We start from the raw sequence: 16,057 nt of genomic DNA, 5'->3' as shown, positions 1-16,057 counted from the left end.
TCGGTTAGCACGTCCTTGATCAGATATGTTATAGTGGAAACCCAGGTTATGATCCAGAGGAGTGTCCTGGTTTACTAGAGGTCCAGCTGTATGTAGGAATGAGGGTATGTTGTAGGGTCGGTGGAACAGTGGATGGATGATGTCCTGCATTGTAGGCGATGGACTCGGAGGATAGGGATACCTGTAGGGATCAACACAACCTCCGCTGAACATGCCGAGTGGAGGAAGGCAGGTCTCCACGGCCAACAGCTTGGACTGAAGTCAAGAATTTGAATAAGCTTTTAAAATTAAGCTATTTTAAAACATAACTGTGTCGACAAGTAACAGTCATGCTGGTTCATCATGTATACAATGAAATAGCACTTTAAACTGATGAAGAACTAGGGGAAACAGATTGACAATAGTAACAATATGTCTGTTTACAATGTAGCAGCACCTCGTATACTACACTTTCTAGTCTGTCGTTATTGTGATGCAACCAGATCATCACAACACATCACTATCTTCTGGTACATTGCTGCACAATCCCTTTCTTTTGCCATGTGTATTATCATTTACAACAAAACAGATGTACTACACTTAGTGTAGGGACCAAATATATAAAAGTATTGTCTAAACATCAACAACCCTACAATCTCAATCTTACCATCACCAACTTCCAAAATTGTGTCACATGTAGGTAATCTGGCTTCTGGCACCTCAATTCACCTGTCTCTCAGTTATATTGAGGCATCAGCATAATGTCCCATGATCAACATGTATCCACACAACCAGTGTGAACTGATCTGAGTGAGTATGGTTTAACGCCGCTTTTAGCAATATTCCAGCAATATCACAGCAGGGGACACCAGAAATGGGCTTCACACATTGTACCCATGTCGGGAATCGAACCCGGGTCTTCGGCGTGACGAGCGAACGCTTTAACCACTAGGCTACCCGACCGCCCCGTGAACTGATCTGAAGGAAGGGGAATCACACTGAGCAACTATACATAAAGTAGTAATTTCATCCAGTCAATTCAATCTATGTTTTGAGATGCAATGGTGCGATAATACATTCTAAAACAAGCTCACATCCAAAATACAAAAGCTTACATAACTCCAATTATAAGCATAAAAAGTGTAGCACCATGGACATTTTGTGCAGTGGCCTCGGTAAATCCTGTCATCCCAGCGACTCATTTCTTCTTCATCTTACACAACACAGTTCTGCCAGATGACATAGAGAGAGGAGACAACACAGCATACAGTTTGGAAGGATTTAATCATGATTTTCTTCCATACATTTGCGACTTCTTCAACAAGAGACACCAAATCAATAACAGATTTCCTGTAACTTCTTGAGTTTTTCTTTTATTCCTCAGTATTCATTTACATCTTTTTCAATATGAAAAATAATATTCTGAAAACTGGACTTCAATTTCAATTTTGTTTTGCAAATATGTTTTGAGATCATTGGTTTGGTGCTAAGTAACAAGTGAACTACAGATACACAGAACAGGGATGTAGTTGATAAAGAACATTAAGATGGAACCTCACATATCAAGCATCTGGGATCAAATGTTCCAACTACTACACTGAGCATTTTACTTCAGATGACCTTGTCTAATCTCAGACACAACTAGAACAAATACATATTGTAGTTAATGAGTAAAAGTCGATATCTGTTTATTCCTTATACTGTTACCTGCACGCACACAAAAAATTAATATACTCCGTAATCAGCAATATTCCAGCTATAACATTGCGGTGTGCAAATAATCAAGTCTTTAGGAGACATCCTGTGATTGAAATTGTGAGAAACGATCGGGGTATGAGGACACACAATCAAGCAAGTGTTCGAGCCTGATCACCCAATCTATTCGCCTCCTATAACTACTACTATACTAATTCAACTGCATACATGAAACTATCACATGATCGTCTTGTATTTTGTGCATGAATGAACCTGTGACGCTGATTATTTTTAAGATATTGTTTATCAAATACATCCCTGTTGCATACTTGCTAACAATCAATAGTAAGCACAGTCAAAAAGCATAGGAGCACACATTACCAAGTCATGTGTACACAGGAGCGTGATGAAAAAGAGGGAGTGAATGAGTATGGTTTTACAAGGTTTTTAGCAATATATCACCAAAATCCCACTGAGCGACACCAGGAACGGGCTTCAAACATTATTCCCATGTGAACCAAGACCTTTGGCATACCCCAACGCCCCTGTGTTTCTTTCCTCTTGTTTGTAGTTGGAAGCACATATCATGTTTACTTCATGTTATAACATTGAAACTAAGGCAATTTGAAAAGTTTTGTGGCAGAGAAAAGGTGGCCGACTTTTGGCTACCTCACTTATGAGCTAACCTAATTTTGATATTGTGTATGAGAGAAAACGTAATAACTACAAACAATTTTGCAGGTAAGCCATCCTTGGGACGTAACAGGAATGCTCAGCATCATTCTCATCTGTTGTGTAGAGTAACACACTAACTCAATGCACATGCCTCATAAAGCAGCCATGTTAAATACATTACAGTTAGCAGCACAAGTAAAAGATTTTAAATAACGAGCTACGAATTGTCAAATAAATCTACTGCATGTACATGGTAGTCAGTCAGCATTCAAATGCGTAACGAATGAACAGAGATGAAAATAAACAAAGACAACAATGCTCTGCACAAAAAGCGCCTTCCAAAAATATTTATTTGTCATCAGAAAGTGCAACAACTTGCTTGCTAAGCTGTGGACAAAATCAGTACAGAAATATGCACCATGCCTCCACACAGAGATATATACACCATCACTAATAGTGACCATGCGGAAGGTGTACCTGTACCGCTGAAGTCAGTTTCCCTGGCGACGGAAACACCAGTGCATCATCTCCTTCTGATTGGCTAGTAGTTCCAGTCGAACTGGCATCTGATTGGCTTGTAGATACCTTGCTGCCATCTGATTGGCTGGTTTGAATTTTGGTTAAATCTGATTGGATGGGCAGCTTAGATGGACCAGTGGGTGATGAGAAGGGAGACTGAATGTTCTTTTTAGGTGAAGGTGAGAAAGGTCCTGTATGTTTTGGGGAGAGGAAGGCTGGATCCCCGGGTGAGCTGTGGTCAGACGTCTGAGAAGGGGCCTTATTTGTGGGAGGTGAGAGGAATCCTGCTGTGCTCAGGTTTGCCGACTTGTTCGCATCCGATGACTGAAAGAGTGAGTGAGTTGGGTTTATCACAACTTTGAACAGTATTTCATCAATATTACATTGTATCAGCCCAGGTCGTGAATTGTACCCCTCTTGGCCAACACATATGCAGGGGTATGGCGCTGACAAACTAAAGATCTGTTGATCCTGGCACATCCAGGGGAAACAACTCTGCACAGAGTCTTGTGATTTGTCTGAGATCTTTGTGACTTTACTATAAAGTTCCAAATTGAAATATACAATATTTTTAAATAGAGACAGAAAAGACTTACCAAAGTCAACTTACATTCTTCATTCTAGATAAGTCTTTCACTGGTACATACCCATAAGCACTAATGTAGAGACATCACAAGCAAATGTGAGTAATCTGTTTGACCCACTGATCAAAGCTCCCCAATGTGCCATGGAATCTAGAGCAACTCTATCACCTAATCAACTGTTAACTACCTGAGATGAGGGTCTGTTCATGGCTGATCTTTGCTGACAGAATTTGGTTGCTTGTTCCAGGATGGGCTGGCTGCTGTCAATCTGCAAGTAGAGATGTTGCATGTTTCCTCTTACTAAGACTTCAGACTATCCTCAAAAATAAACAATTTGAGCAACTACATATTCATTTGATCATTTTCACATGTAACCATAAAAAAGAGTGCTTAATACATGTGCATATTGCTGAGCTTGCATTCTATTTGATTACCCAAATCAAGCATATGTAGTGATCAAAGATGAATACACAGTGCCAGTCCCGAGAATGACCAACACACACCTCCAATGGCAGACTGGAACCTTATCAATTAACCCACCACACCAACCTAAGGCACAATCCTGCTACACTCACATAATCCTTTTGTACAAGTTTGTACACCTTGACAAACAGGTCTGTACAGCCATCCACAAAAGCATTCAGCTTGTGGGATGAGTGATGCCACACTCTGTACACAGTCATCAGGTAGTCCAGCTGCTTGTCTCGGGGCTTCTTCCGGTCCCAATGCTTCAGTTCCTCTGTGACGGCCTCTTGGATTGCCTTGAAGGACGACTTGGCAAAGCAGTTCCTCTCCTGATCTCGGAGATATTTCCTAAAACATGCATGGCACTGACTAAAGCATCAACCAAGTCAGCGAGTATGACAAACTGATCCCGTTAATCGCCTCTTATAATAAACATGGTTTGCTGAAGGCCAATCCTACCCAGATTTTCATGGGAGTTTTTAGTGCTGACCAGATACACACATGGGTCAACATATAATACCTATAAGACATAACTACTGAAAATCTAAAATTCTTCTCGCTTATTTAAAAAAACTAGTTGTATGTGAGCAAGAGCTTGTGAAATTTCATTTTCCCTTATCCAATTGAAAACTTGAATACAGATTGTCAAGAGCTTAAGTTAATTTCAACTGCAATAAACAAAAAACATTGTCCACTCACTTGCCAGTGTCCAGAGATCGGTTCAGCTGGATGTGGATGTGGTACAGCATCATGATGTCCTTTTGTTCTGTGAGGATGTCCAGCAACAGACGCACACTACGGTGGATGTGAGATGCGAAGCTCCCTGATCTATCTATCTCTTCAATGGGGATCTTCCATATACCCTGGAGCAAGATACAGTGTTAATCAGTGGCAGTCCTAAAGCAACAGGAGGTAACAATGGTAAAACTTACCGGAGTAACTCCTGCCTTGAAATAATTAAAAACTCATAACCCACAGAAGTATAAAAAAATCATGTATGTTTGGTTAGGGTTAGGGCAAGAAGTATAAAAAGTTCATGTGTGTAGGGTGAGGGTTAGTGCTAGAAGTATAAAAAGTTCATGTGTGTAGAGTGAGGGTTTGGGTTTGGGTTAGGGCTAGAAGTATAAAAAGTTCATGTGTGTAGGGTGAGGGTTAGGGTGAGGGTTAGTGCTAGAAGTATAAAAAGTTCATGTGTGTAGGGTGAGGGTGAGTGCTAGAAGTATAAAAAGTTCATGTGTGTAGAGTGAGGGTTTGGGTTTGGGTTTGGGTTAGGGCTAGAAGTATAAAAAGTTCATGTATGTAGGGTGAGGGTTAGTGCTAGAAGTATAAAAAGTTCATGTGTGTAGGGTGAGGGTTAGGGTGAGGGTTAGGGTGAGGGTTAGTGCTAGAAGTATAAAAAGTTCATGTATGTAGGGTGAGGGTTAGTGCTAGAAGTATAAAAAGTTCATGTGTGTAGGGTGAGGGTTAGTGCTAGAAGTATAAAAAGTTCATGTATGTAGGGTGAGGGTTAGTGCTAGAAGTATAAAAAGTTCATGTATGTAGGGTGAGGGTTAGGGTTAGGGTTAGTGCTAGAAGTATAAAAAGTTCATGTATGTAGGGTGAGGGATAGGGTGATGGTTAGTGCTAGAAGTATAAAAAGTTCATGTATGTAGGGTGAGGGTTAGTGCTAGAAGTATAAAAAGTTCATGTATGTAGGGTGAGGGTTAGGGTGAGGGTTAGTGCTAGAAGTATAAAAAGTTCATGTATGTAGGGTGAGGGTTAGTGCTAGAAGTATAAAAAGTTCATGTGTGTAGAGTGAGGGTTCGGGTGAGGGTTAGTGCTAGAAGTATAAAAAGTTCATGTATGTAGGGTGACAGTTAGTGCTAGAAGTATAAAAAGTTCATGTATGTAGGGTGAGGGTTAGTGCTAGAAGTATAAAAAGTTCATGTATGTAGGGTGAGGGTTAGTGCTAGAAGAATAAAAAGTTCATGTATGTAGGGTGAGGGTTAGTGCTAGAAGAATAAAAAGTTCATGTATGTAGGGTGAGGGTTAGTGCTAGAAGTATAAAAAGTTCATGTATGTAGGGTGAGGGTTAGTGCTAGAAGTATAAAAAGTTCATGTGTGTAGAGTGAGGGTGAGTGCTAGAAGTATAAAAAGTTCATGTGTGTAGAGTGAGGGTTTGGGTTTGGGTTAGGGCTAGAAGTATAAAAAGTTCATGTATGTAGGGTGAGGGTTAGTGCTAGAAGTATAAAAAGTTCATGTGTGTAGGGTGAGGGTTAGGGTGAGGGTTAGTGCTAGAAGTATAAAAAGTTCATGTATGTAGGGTGAGGGTTAGTGCTAGAAGTATAAAAAGTTCATGTGTGTAGGGTGAGGGTTAGTGCTAGAAGTATAAAAAGTTCATGTATGTAGGGTGAGGGTTAGTGCTAGAAGTATAAAAAGTTCATGTATGTAGGGTGAGGGTTAGGGTTAGGGTTAGTGCTAGAAGTATAAAAAGTTCATGTATGTAGGGTGAGGGATAGGGTGATGGTTAGTGCTAGAAGTATAAAAAGTTCATGTATGTAGGGTGAGGGTTAGTGCTAGAAGTATAAAAAGTTCATGTATGTAGGGTGAGGGTTAGGGTGAGGGTTAGTGCTAGAAGTATAAAAAGTTCATGTATGTAGGGTGAGGGTTAGTGCTAGAAGTATAAAAAGTTCATGTGTGTAGAGTGAGGGTTCGGGTGAGGGTTAGTGCTAGAAGTATAAAAAGTTCATGTATGTAGGGTGACAGTTAGTGCTAGAAGTATAAAAAGTTCATGTATGTAGGGTGAGGGTTAGTGCTAGAAGTATAAAAAGTTCATGTATGTAGGGTGAGGGTTAGTGCTAGAAGAATAAAAAGTTCATGTATGTAGGGTGAGGGTTAGTGCTAGAAGAATAAAAAGTTCATGTATGTAGGGTGAGGGTTAGTGCTAGAAGTATAAAAAGTTCATGTATGTAGGGTGAGGGTTAGTGCTAGAAGTATAAAAAGTTCATGTGTGTAGAGTGAGGGTTAGTGCTAGAAGAATAAAAAGTTCATGTATGTAGGGTGAGGGTTAGGGTGAGGGTTAGTGCTAGAAGTATAAAAAGTTCATGTATGTAGGGTGAGGGTTAGTGCTAGAAGTATAAAAAGTTCATGTATGTAGGGTGAGGGATAGGGTGAGGGTTAGTGCTAGAAGTATAAAAAGTTCATGTATGTAGGGTGAGGGTTAGTGCTAGAAGTATAAAAAGTTCATGTATGTAGGGTGAGGGTTAGTGCTAGAAGTATAAAAAGTTCATGTATGTAGGGTGAGGGTTAGCGTGAGGGTTAGGTCTAGAAGTATAAAAAAGTCATGTATGCAGGCTTAGGGTTGCCCTGACCCAAGGAAAAATTGATGCAGGTGTATGGATGGAAATCTTTCCTGAAAAAATGTTATTACTTCTGTGTTGTTATGTAATGACCTCTTCTTTCAAAACATCCATCACTATATTACATGGGTGCCCAGCTGTGTAAAGCAATGGTTCCACAATCAACCCGGTCTTGGGTTTGAATGACAGATGCATGCTTATAAAGATTCTTGAGTCTTGTAGTACCATGACATGTGTTTCAACAGGAAAAGGGCTTTCCTCTGACTTGTTGATACACCATGGTATTACTGAAAGACTGTACCTGGAAGAAGTTGGCTGTCCGTCTCTCTGCAAACAGACCTGGCCCGGGCATGTGAGACAGGTTCTGCCAGTTGTTGTTGCCTAGCAACAAGTCCCTGGCATACTCCAGGTTCTGGAACAATGATGGATACATATTTCATGTTTCAAGAAGAATGTGAGTACCTGTCTTGGTGTTCCTTACAATTACATAGCAAAGAGGATGAATGAACATCCTCAAAACCCTATCCCCCTTGTTGACAAGATGACTAAATAGATCATCAAAGATAAAGATAAAGATTTTCACATTTCAAAATTTCACACTCTCTTGTCTGAGGGAATTTGCACTACACAAAGTCATTTTCAAAATGTTTTCTGCCCTAAGGACAAAGTTTGATTATTACAGGATCAACAACTAAGTGTGTGAGGTATTACCGGTATATTGTGATGCAAATCTTCAGCAATACGTATTGCGATACCTTTGTAAATGTAGCAATATATCGAGGCAAATATTATATTTATGTGTTCCTAATCGAGATGGAAAATAGTATCTTTCTCCTACAACTAGCCTCTGACGATCTTTTTATCAATTAGTATGTACACATGTCAATCTCCTCACAGCGATAGCCTGTCTGCAAAGCTCTTTATACTGAGAGCATAACAAAGGTGTCACACGCTTGGAAGAAGCTTGATGGTATCTGACATTAATACAGTGTATAACTCTGATTAACTCATGAAAATGAAAATTGGCAATATATTGCAATATGCATCACAATACAGGTTAAAGTATGGCAATATATTGCAATACAAAATCTAGGTCAATACACAGCCCTATCAACAACTAAATATTTTGTAACATACATATGCTACAATCAGTATCTGACACTGCCTACTGAAGAACATCACAACACTTGCAATCATGGTAATCTCAAAATGTTAAAATCACCGTCTGACCCAAGAACTCAGAAGAACTCATTGTCTATGGTCGGTCTCAATGTGGCAGAAAGAGACATGGTTCAACACATTCCATTCAGTACTTTAAACCTCATAAAATCAAGGTCTGTTGTGCAAAAGTGCTGATCTTTGACAATGTCATCAATAAGGGTGCTGTCAAGAAACGATATAATAGTGTGTGAGTTTTAAAGATTTCACTGTATTTACGGTAGTTTGAAAAGTTCAAAGGCATCAATCTTTTGCTTTTTCAAGATGAACCAATTAAATCAAAATATTTTCAAACCTTTACAAACCCTATCTAACAGATACCATGGCAAATGAAATTCAGAACCAAATATATTGTTATGAAACTCTTTGCAGACAGAATTCTTTTCGGGTACAACTATATATACTAATAACTAATTAGCAACAAGCAAACATAAATGTTCTGTTATATTGTCTGTTTGTTGTTTAACGCTGCACTCAGCAATATGACAGCTATATAACAACGGTCTGTAAATATTGGAGTGGACCAGATAACCCAGTGATTGACATCATGAACATCAATCTACGTCATTGTGATACGAATACATGCATCAACCAAGTCAGCAAGACTGACCACTCAATTCTGTTTTTACTTGACAAGCACAAGCGTGAAGACCAATTCTTACTCGTATCTGCATGCAGGTGTTCTGTTATAATGATGGCATAAGTTTTCTGTCTTACCTTGTGGTATGGCGATGTCATGTACACGTGAGCCAGTCTGTACAGAGACTTGTAGTGAGTGGGGAAGCGCTGCACACACAGATGAAGTGCATCTACACACTTGTCAATCAGCTCCGTGTGGAGGATCTCTGTGTCCAGGGAGTCCTGCTGATATGAGTCCGACTCATCCGAGTTATCAGACAACCGTGATGATTCATCATGAAGCGATTCATCATCTGGTTTAGACTTCTCAGTCTTTGTGGTTTCACGTTTCGGAGAGTCCTTAGAACTAGTGCTATTCTCCTTAACCTTTCCAAAAAGCTCTTTTTTGGCTTCAGGTCCAACTTTAGTTTCAGAATCTTTACAAGAGTCAGATGGCTTCTTAAGGGACAAGGATACTGTAGATTTAGCAGGATTTGAAGATTCATCATCACTAATCTCAATAACATCTATGTCATGGACAGGAGGGGCTTTCCCTAAGACTGGAGTACTTGCAGCAGGTTTGGGGTCCTTCACAAGATCCTCCACAGTCTTGGCTTTACTCTTGTCACTGACTACAGATCCTAGCACGTCATCAACCTCCATGTCATCCTCTAGCATAGGCACCATCAGGCCAGTGGCGGGATCTAACACCAACACACTATCATTCAACTCGTCCTTGTCTTTCTGTTTCGTTTCACTTGGGTCAGAAGCATCCTTGCCTTTGTCAGCTGTCACTTTATCATCACCAGATGTCACTTTATCATCACCAGATGTCACTTTATCATCACCAGGCATCACTTTATCATCACCAGGCATCACTTTATCATCACCAGGCATCACTTTATCATCACCAGGCATCACTTTATCACCATCTGGCATCACTTTATCACTTTCAGACTTAGCACTATCGGCTTTGATGTCCTGTGAATCACTTTTCTGTCGTTTTTCTTCGGGAATTGATTTCAATTCCTTACCCACACTCTTCTGTTCAGCACCTCCTGCTGTAACATCCCCATCTTTGGGCACAAAACCTGTACTCACGTGTCTCTGGATCTTTAGCAAATCTCCATCTTTCGACACCTCCATGGCTTCAGGTTTGCTTTCAGCTTCTTTTTCCGATTTTCCAGATTTATCCTCCGACTTCTGCCCCTCCTTAGCAGCCACGGCTGCAGGTTTGGAGTGGGAGCTGTCGCTGCCCTGACCTTCCTTGACCACATCACATGACGTGTCCGACCCGTCCACTGAGCTCTTCTGCTTGGAGTAGGTGTGGTCCTGGGGGGTCATGTGATACACAGGGCGGGCCTTCAGCTGGCTGTAGGCTGGGGGGGTGAGGTTGGAGGAGGAGCTCTCGTCCATGGAGTTAGAGTGGGACTCTCGTCTGCATTAAACATGTACCTCATTACACAGAGTTATTAACACTGATTGAATGAATGATATACCCAAGTGAGCAACATTTCAGCTATAATCACATCTGGTTGGAAACCCCAGGTGATGCAGGCGTTTACCACTTTGGTTAAAGTCACAAGCATGGGTATCGTGCTGACAAACCCGAAACATAATCAGGGAAATCTGGGACAGGAACATTGCAAAAATTCCAATCTTCAGAACCTGACAAACCGTTGAGACAGGCACAAAGCTCACCTTTCATGCCTCTTCTCCTTGCCCTTTGCAAATGGACTCTCGGCAGCCTCAGTGAGGTAGTGCTGGAACAGCTCGTAGTCCACCATCCCGTCCTTCTTCAGCAGCTGCTTCAGGATGGCCACGTGCAGGCGGTAGAACACCTGAAACATCATCTTGACATTACGTATGCTCTATAGGTAGAAGACCTGTAGCATAATCTCGACATTACGTATGCTCTATAGATAGAACACCTGAAACATAATCTTGACATTACGTATGCTCTATAGGTAGAAGACCTGAAACATCATCTCGACATTATGTATGCTCTATAGGTAGAACACTTGAAACATCATCTTGACATTACGTATGCTCTATAGGTAGAACACCTGAAACATCATCTTGACATTACGTATGCTCTATAGATAGAACACCTGAAACATAATCTTGACATTACGTATGCTCTATAGGTAGAGCACCTGAATCATCATCTTGACATTACGTATGCTCTATAGGTAGAGCACCTAAAACATCATCTTGACATTATGTATGCTCTATAGGTAGAGCACCTGAAACATAATCTTAACATTACGTATGCTCTATAGGTAGAACACCTGAAACATCATCATGACATTACGTATGCTCCATAGGTAGAACACCTGAAACATCATCATGACATTACGTATGCTCTATAGGTAGAGCACCTGAAACATAATATTAACATTACGTATGCTCTATAGGTAGAACACCTGAAACATCATCTTGACATTACGTATGCTCTAAAGGTAGAGCTCCTGAAACATCATCTTGACATTACGTATGCTCTATAGGAAGAGCTCCTGAAACATCATCTTGACATTACGTATGCTCTATAGGTAGAACACCTAAAACATCATCATGACATTATGTATGCTCCATAGGTAAAACACCTGAAACATCATCTTGACATTACATATGCTCCATAGGTAGAACACCTAAAACATCATCATGACATTACGTATGCTCCATAGGTAGAACACCTGAAACATCATCATGACATTACGTATGCTCTATAGGTAGAACTCCTGAAACATCATCTTAACAATAATTTATGCTCTGTAGGTAGAACTGAAAACACCCATTTAACATCATCAATGTTCTTTAGGTGGAACACTGTAACATCATCATAACATCCATTTTAACATCAGCAATGTTTTATAGGTAGAACACCTGAAAACACCATCTTAACATCAACTGTTCTCTGCCGACCTTTTGTATTAACACATCATTTAAAACATCATCTACGCTCCATTAGTATGTGTTTGTTTGTCATTTTAATGTTTAAGCCACACTCCAGCTAAATGACAGCGGTCTGTAAATAATCGAGTCTGGACCAGACAATCCAGTTATTGATATCATGAACACTGATCCACGCAATTGGGACATGATGCCATGCATCAACCAAGTCAGCGAGCCTGACAACCCAATCGCGACTTACGACAAGCATAATCTCTTCTTACGGCAAGCAAGGGTTGCCGAAGTCCTATTCCAACCCAGATCTTCACAAGTGGCTAGGATGTAATATATTGAAGTCTACTGTTGATAATCAATGGAACATACACCCCTTATAAATGTTTCAGTAATTAGAGTAATTAGCAGCAAACAAGAATGATCATATTCACATTCAGACCCTAACAAAAACAAATCAACTTTGAACTTATAATCCAGTTATTGATATCATGAGCATCGATCCACGCAATTGGGAAACGATGACATGCATCAACCAAGTCAGCGAGCCTGAAAACCTGATCCCACTTGTCGCCTTTTACGACAAGCATAGTCGCCTTTTACGGCAAGCATAGTCGCCTTTTACGACAAGCATAGTCGCCTTTTACGACAAGCATAGTCGCCTTTTACGGCAAGCATAGTCGCCTTTTACGACAAGCATAGTCACCTTTTACGACAAGCATAGTCGCCTTTTATGACAAGCATAGTCGCCTTTTACGGCAAGCATGGGTTGCTGAAGACCTATTCCCCAGATCTTCATGGGTCTGCTCCACTTGTAGAAGAATTGGAAATACACAATCTACATGTGTAGTTGTACAAGTTACATGTGAAACGTGACTCCTCTAGTTCAAGAGGCAACATGTCTGTGCTATAGACGTTGCCAACCAATTGATAGCACAAGTATCTGTGAATGTTGTTGTGAAACTATGACACCTTATCAGCCAGGTCACACACTGTAAACACAGTTGGCTCCTAATACAACAATGGAGTATGTGGGAGTTGAGAATCTGTTACCTCGAGTGCTTCCAGAGCCAGTTTGGGTGGGCTGTTGGCGTATGTGATCTTCTTGGGATAGAAGGCCTCATCTTCGTGGAGGTAGATTGCTGCCTGGAATAGGGAGAGGTCCCAGTGAATGTTTTAATACCCTGAATACACTGCTACACATGTGTAACACCTACCCAATACATTCACTGTATGAACAGTAAACAAAACACTGGAAATTATCATCTGCAGTGACTGAAAGGTCATAACAAGTTAACTCGGTTCCAAGTATAGCTGTAGTGCTCCAAGTACAACTCACCTGTCTGTAGTGCTCCAGGTATTCTTTAGGGTGACACCTCTTCTTCTCCTTCACCTTGCCTATCATGTAGTGGTGCAGCCACTCCTCCTCGCTGCCATCAGCCTCACACTCGCTGGCTTTCCAGTAACAGTTCTGGGCGATCTGCAGCATCTCCTGCTTTGTGTCCGTCACAATCCCCAGCAGCTCCTCGTACAGGGGGAACCAGTCTCTCTGTGGGGATACAGAGATATAAGACAGAGTCATCCATATTCCCTGCCATCCTACAGGGGGAACCAGTCTCTCTGTGGGGATACAGAGATATGTCAGAGTCATCCATATTCCCCTCCATCCTACAGGGGGAACCAGTCTCTCTGTGGGGATACAGAGATATGTCAGAGTCATCCATATTCCCCTCCATCCTACAGGGGGAACCAGTCTCTCTGTGGGGATACAGAGATATGTCAGAGTCATCCATATTCCCCTCCATCCTACAGGGGGAACCAGTCTCTCTGTGGGGATACAGAGATATAAGACAGAGTCATCCATATTCCCCGCCATCCTACAGGGGGAACCAGTCTCTCTGTGGGGATACAGAGATATAAGTCAGAGTCATCCCTATTCCCCGCCATCCTATAGGGGGAACCAGTCTCTCTGTGGGGATACAGAGATATAAGTCAGAGTCATCCATATTCCCCGCCATCCTACAGGTGAACCAGTCTCTCTGTGGGGATACAGAGATATAAGTCAGAGTCATCCATATTCCCCACCATCCTACAGGTGAACCAGTCTCTCTGTGGGGATACAGAGATATAACACAGAGTCATCCATATTCCCCGCCATCCTACAGGTGAACCAGTCTCTCTGTGGGGATACAGATATATTAGTCAGAATTCCCCACCATCCTACAGGTGAACCAGTCTCTCTGTGGGGATACAGAGATAGAAGACAAAATTCCCCACCATCCTACAGGGGGAACAAGTCACTCTTGTGACATCAGAACCAGACAGCATGGGACATTACATTGTGGCCAATCACTGATATTGTCTGATCCAGACTTGACAACATGCAGGATGTCACATAGCTTGAGTGTAGAAGCAACAAACAAACAAATCTTTGAGAAATCCCCTAAGAGGACCTGGATCACCTACCATCTTGAGTTGCCTGGAAGCATGTGAGTGGAGCTGGTAGGCCAGGGAGCCGTACTCTATCCACAGGTTCCTCTGTGTCTCGTCAATCTCCACCGCGCGGCGGAAACACCGCAGAGCTGCTATAGACTTCTTGTGTATAGAGATGTCCATGCGCAGCTCCATCTGAAATGAGTTGCTAGATTACATGGGCCATCAAGTACAGGTGTACCAAAACCTTGACAAAAATTTAAAGTTCCTGTAATTAAAGTAATTATTAAATCTTACAATACGGTACACGAGGCCATTTCATTACTTTACAGGAACCTCGTATTTACTGGAAGGACCCTTGAAATTAGTAACCCGGGGGTCCTCATGGTCCTCTGGACCCATGGTTTTGTAGGTCAATGTAAAACCCTGCCTTTCAACCTTGTTTTTTAATGGATTTCCATTGTTTGTGGGTAAAAATTGACATTCTCGGTGAAGAATTTTTGAAAGAATTAATTCCTCTGACGAAGAGTGTAATGACCACATCAATAATGAGTTTGTGTTTCAATTTTAGGACTCCAAAATTGTGTTTGTAGTTTAATGCCACACTCAGCAATATTCCAGCTATATGACAGCAGGCTTTAGATAATCGGGTCTGGACCAAACAATCCAGTGATCGATATTGAGAGTAAGTGAGTGAGTTGGGTTTAATGCAGCTTTGAATACTATTCCAGTTGTATTACCACAATCGATATTGAATGCAGCGAGACACTCCAAAAGTAAAGTGACCCAACTTCAAAACAAGGCTTGATCCTGGTTAAAGTTTACAGTGAAAATAGTTATCATTAGGATTTATGACAAGAAATCTTCCCTTACCGAGCTGAGCTTCTGTTCCAGCTGGCTCATCCGCGCCAGTGCCAACCCTGCCCACGAGTCTAGTCTGGTGGGGTTGCTGCCGAGATCGTACATGTAGAACTTGATAGCCTTCCTGAAACAAAATGGCAACATGTCATACTTGGAGAGCTTGATGGCCTTCTGAAACAAGATGATGACATATCCTACATGTAGAACTTGATGGCCTTCCTGAAACAAGATGGAGACATGTCATACATGTAGAATATAAAGACCTTCCTGAAACAAGATGGCGACATGTCATACATGTAGAACTTGATAGCCTTCCTGAAACAAGATGGTGACATGTCATACTTGGAGAACTTGATGGCCTGCTTGAAACAAGATGGCGACATGTCATACATGTAGAACATAAAGGCCTTCCTGAAACAAGATGGCGACATGTCGTACTGTAAATTCCCCTCGACAGGTTGAGTAAGAACTAAAAAGACAGGGGTTCAGCAAACAATCACTTGATTAGCTTTTTGTATGCAGTTGTAACAAAACGGTTGTCATGTGAGGTGTTGAGAACTGATGCTGAGTGTCTACTTACGGTGTTTCCTTATTCTTGAAGTAGTAGTCGCCCAGGAGGTAATACAGACCCTTCAAGATGGAGCTGGAGAACAGGGAACACATTACCATTAGGCTGTCAACACAGAGTATCTTTATTGTAAGCTGTCACAACATTTTCATCATCATTTTCAGTTTCACCAGAATGTTAAATCGCGACAGAATGGAATT

General features: G+C 41.3%; 1 protein-coding gene across 1 annotated transcript in view; it reads right to left on the bottom strand.

Moving 5' to 3' along the window:
• Positions 1–1,246: 1,246 nt before the first annotated feature.
• Positions 1,247–16,057, bottom strand: part of LOC124146846 (calcineurin-binding protein cabin-1-like) — a 58,226-nt gene continuing 43,415 nt past the window's right edge. The window contains exons 31-42 of the mRNA XM_048386697.1: positions 15,870–15,932; positions 15,302–15,413; positions 14,462–14,623; positions 13,335–13,544; positions 13,049–13,141; positions 10,793–10,932; positions 9,191–10,529; positions 7,557–7,667; positions 4,617–4,780; positions 4,028–4,265; positions 3,640–3,720; positions 1,247–3,192 (exon numbers count right to left, since the gene is read on the bottom strand). Of these exons, the coding sequence (XP_048242654.1) occupies positions 2,800–3,192; positions 3,640–3,720; positions 4,028–4,265; positions 4,617–4,780; positions 7,557–7,667; positions 9,191–10,529; positions 10,793–10,932; positions 13,049–13,141; positions 13,335–13,544; positions 14,462–14,623; positions 15,302–15,413; positions 15,870–15,932 (3,106 nt within the window). The 3' untranslated portion in view covers positions 1,247–2,799. The remainder of the gene's footprint in view (positions 3,193–3,639; positions 3,721–4,027; positions 4,266–4,616; positions 4,781–7,556; positions 7,668–9,190; positions 10,530–10,792; positions 10,933–13,048; positions 13,142–13,334; positions 13,545–14,461; positions 14,624–15,301; positions 15,414–15,869; positions 15,933–16,057) is intronic.

This window comes from Haliotis rufescens, unplaced genomic scaffold (assembly GCF_023055435.1).
Source record: "Haliotis rufescens isolate VD_foot unplaced genomic scaffold, xgHalRufe1.0.p SCAF_6, whole genome shotgun sequence".
NCBI classification, from domain to species: Eukaryota; Metazoa; Mollusca; class Gastropoda; order Lepetellida; family Haliotidae; genus Haliotis; species Haliotis rufescens.
Note: the sequence above shows the minus strand (reverse complement) of the source record. Positions and strands in the feature narration are given on the sequence as shown.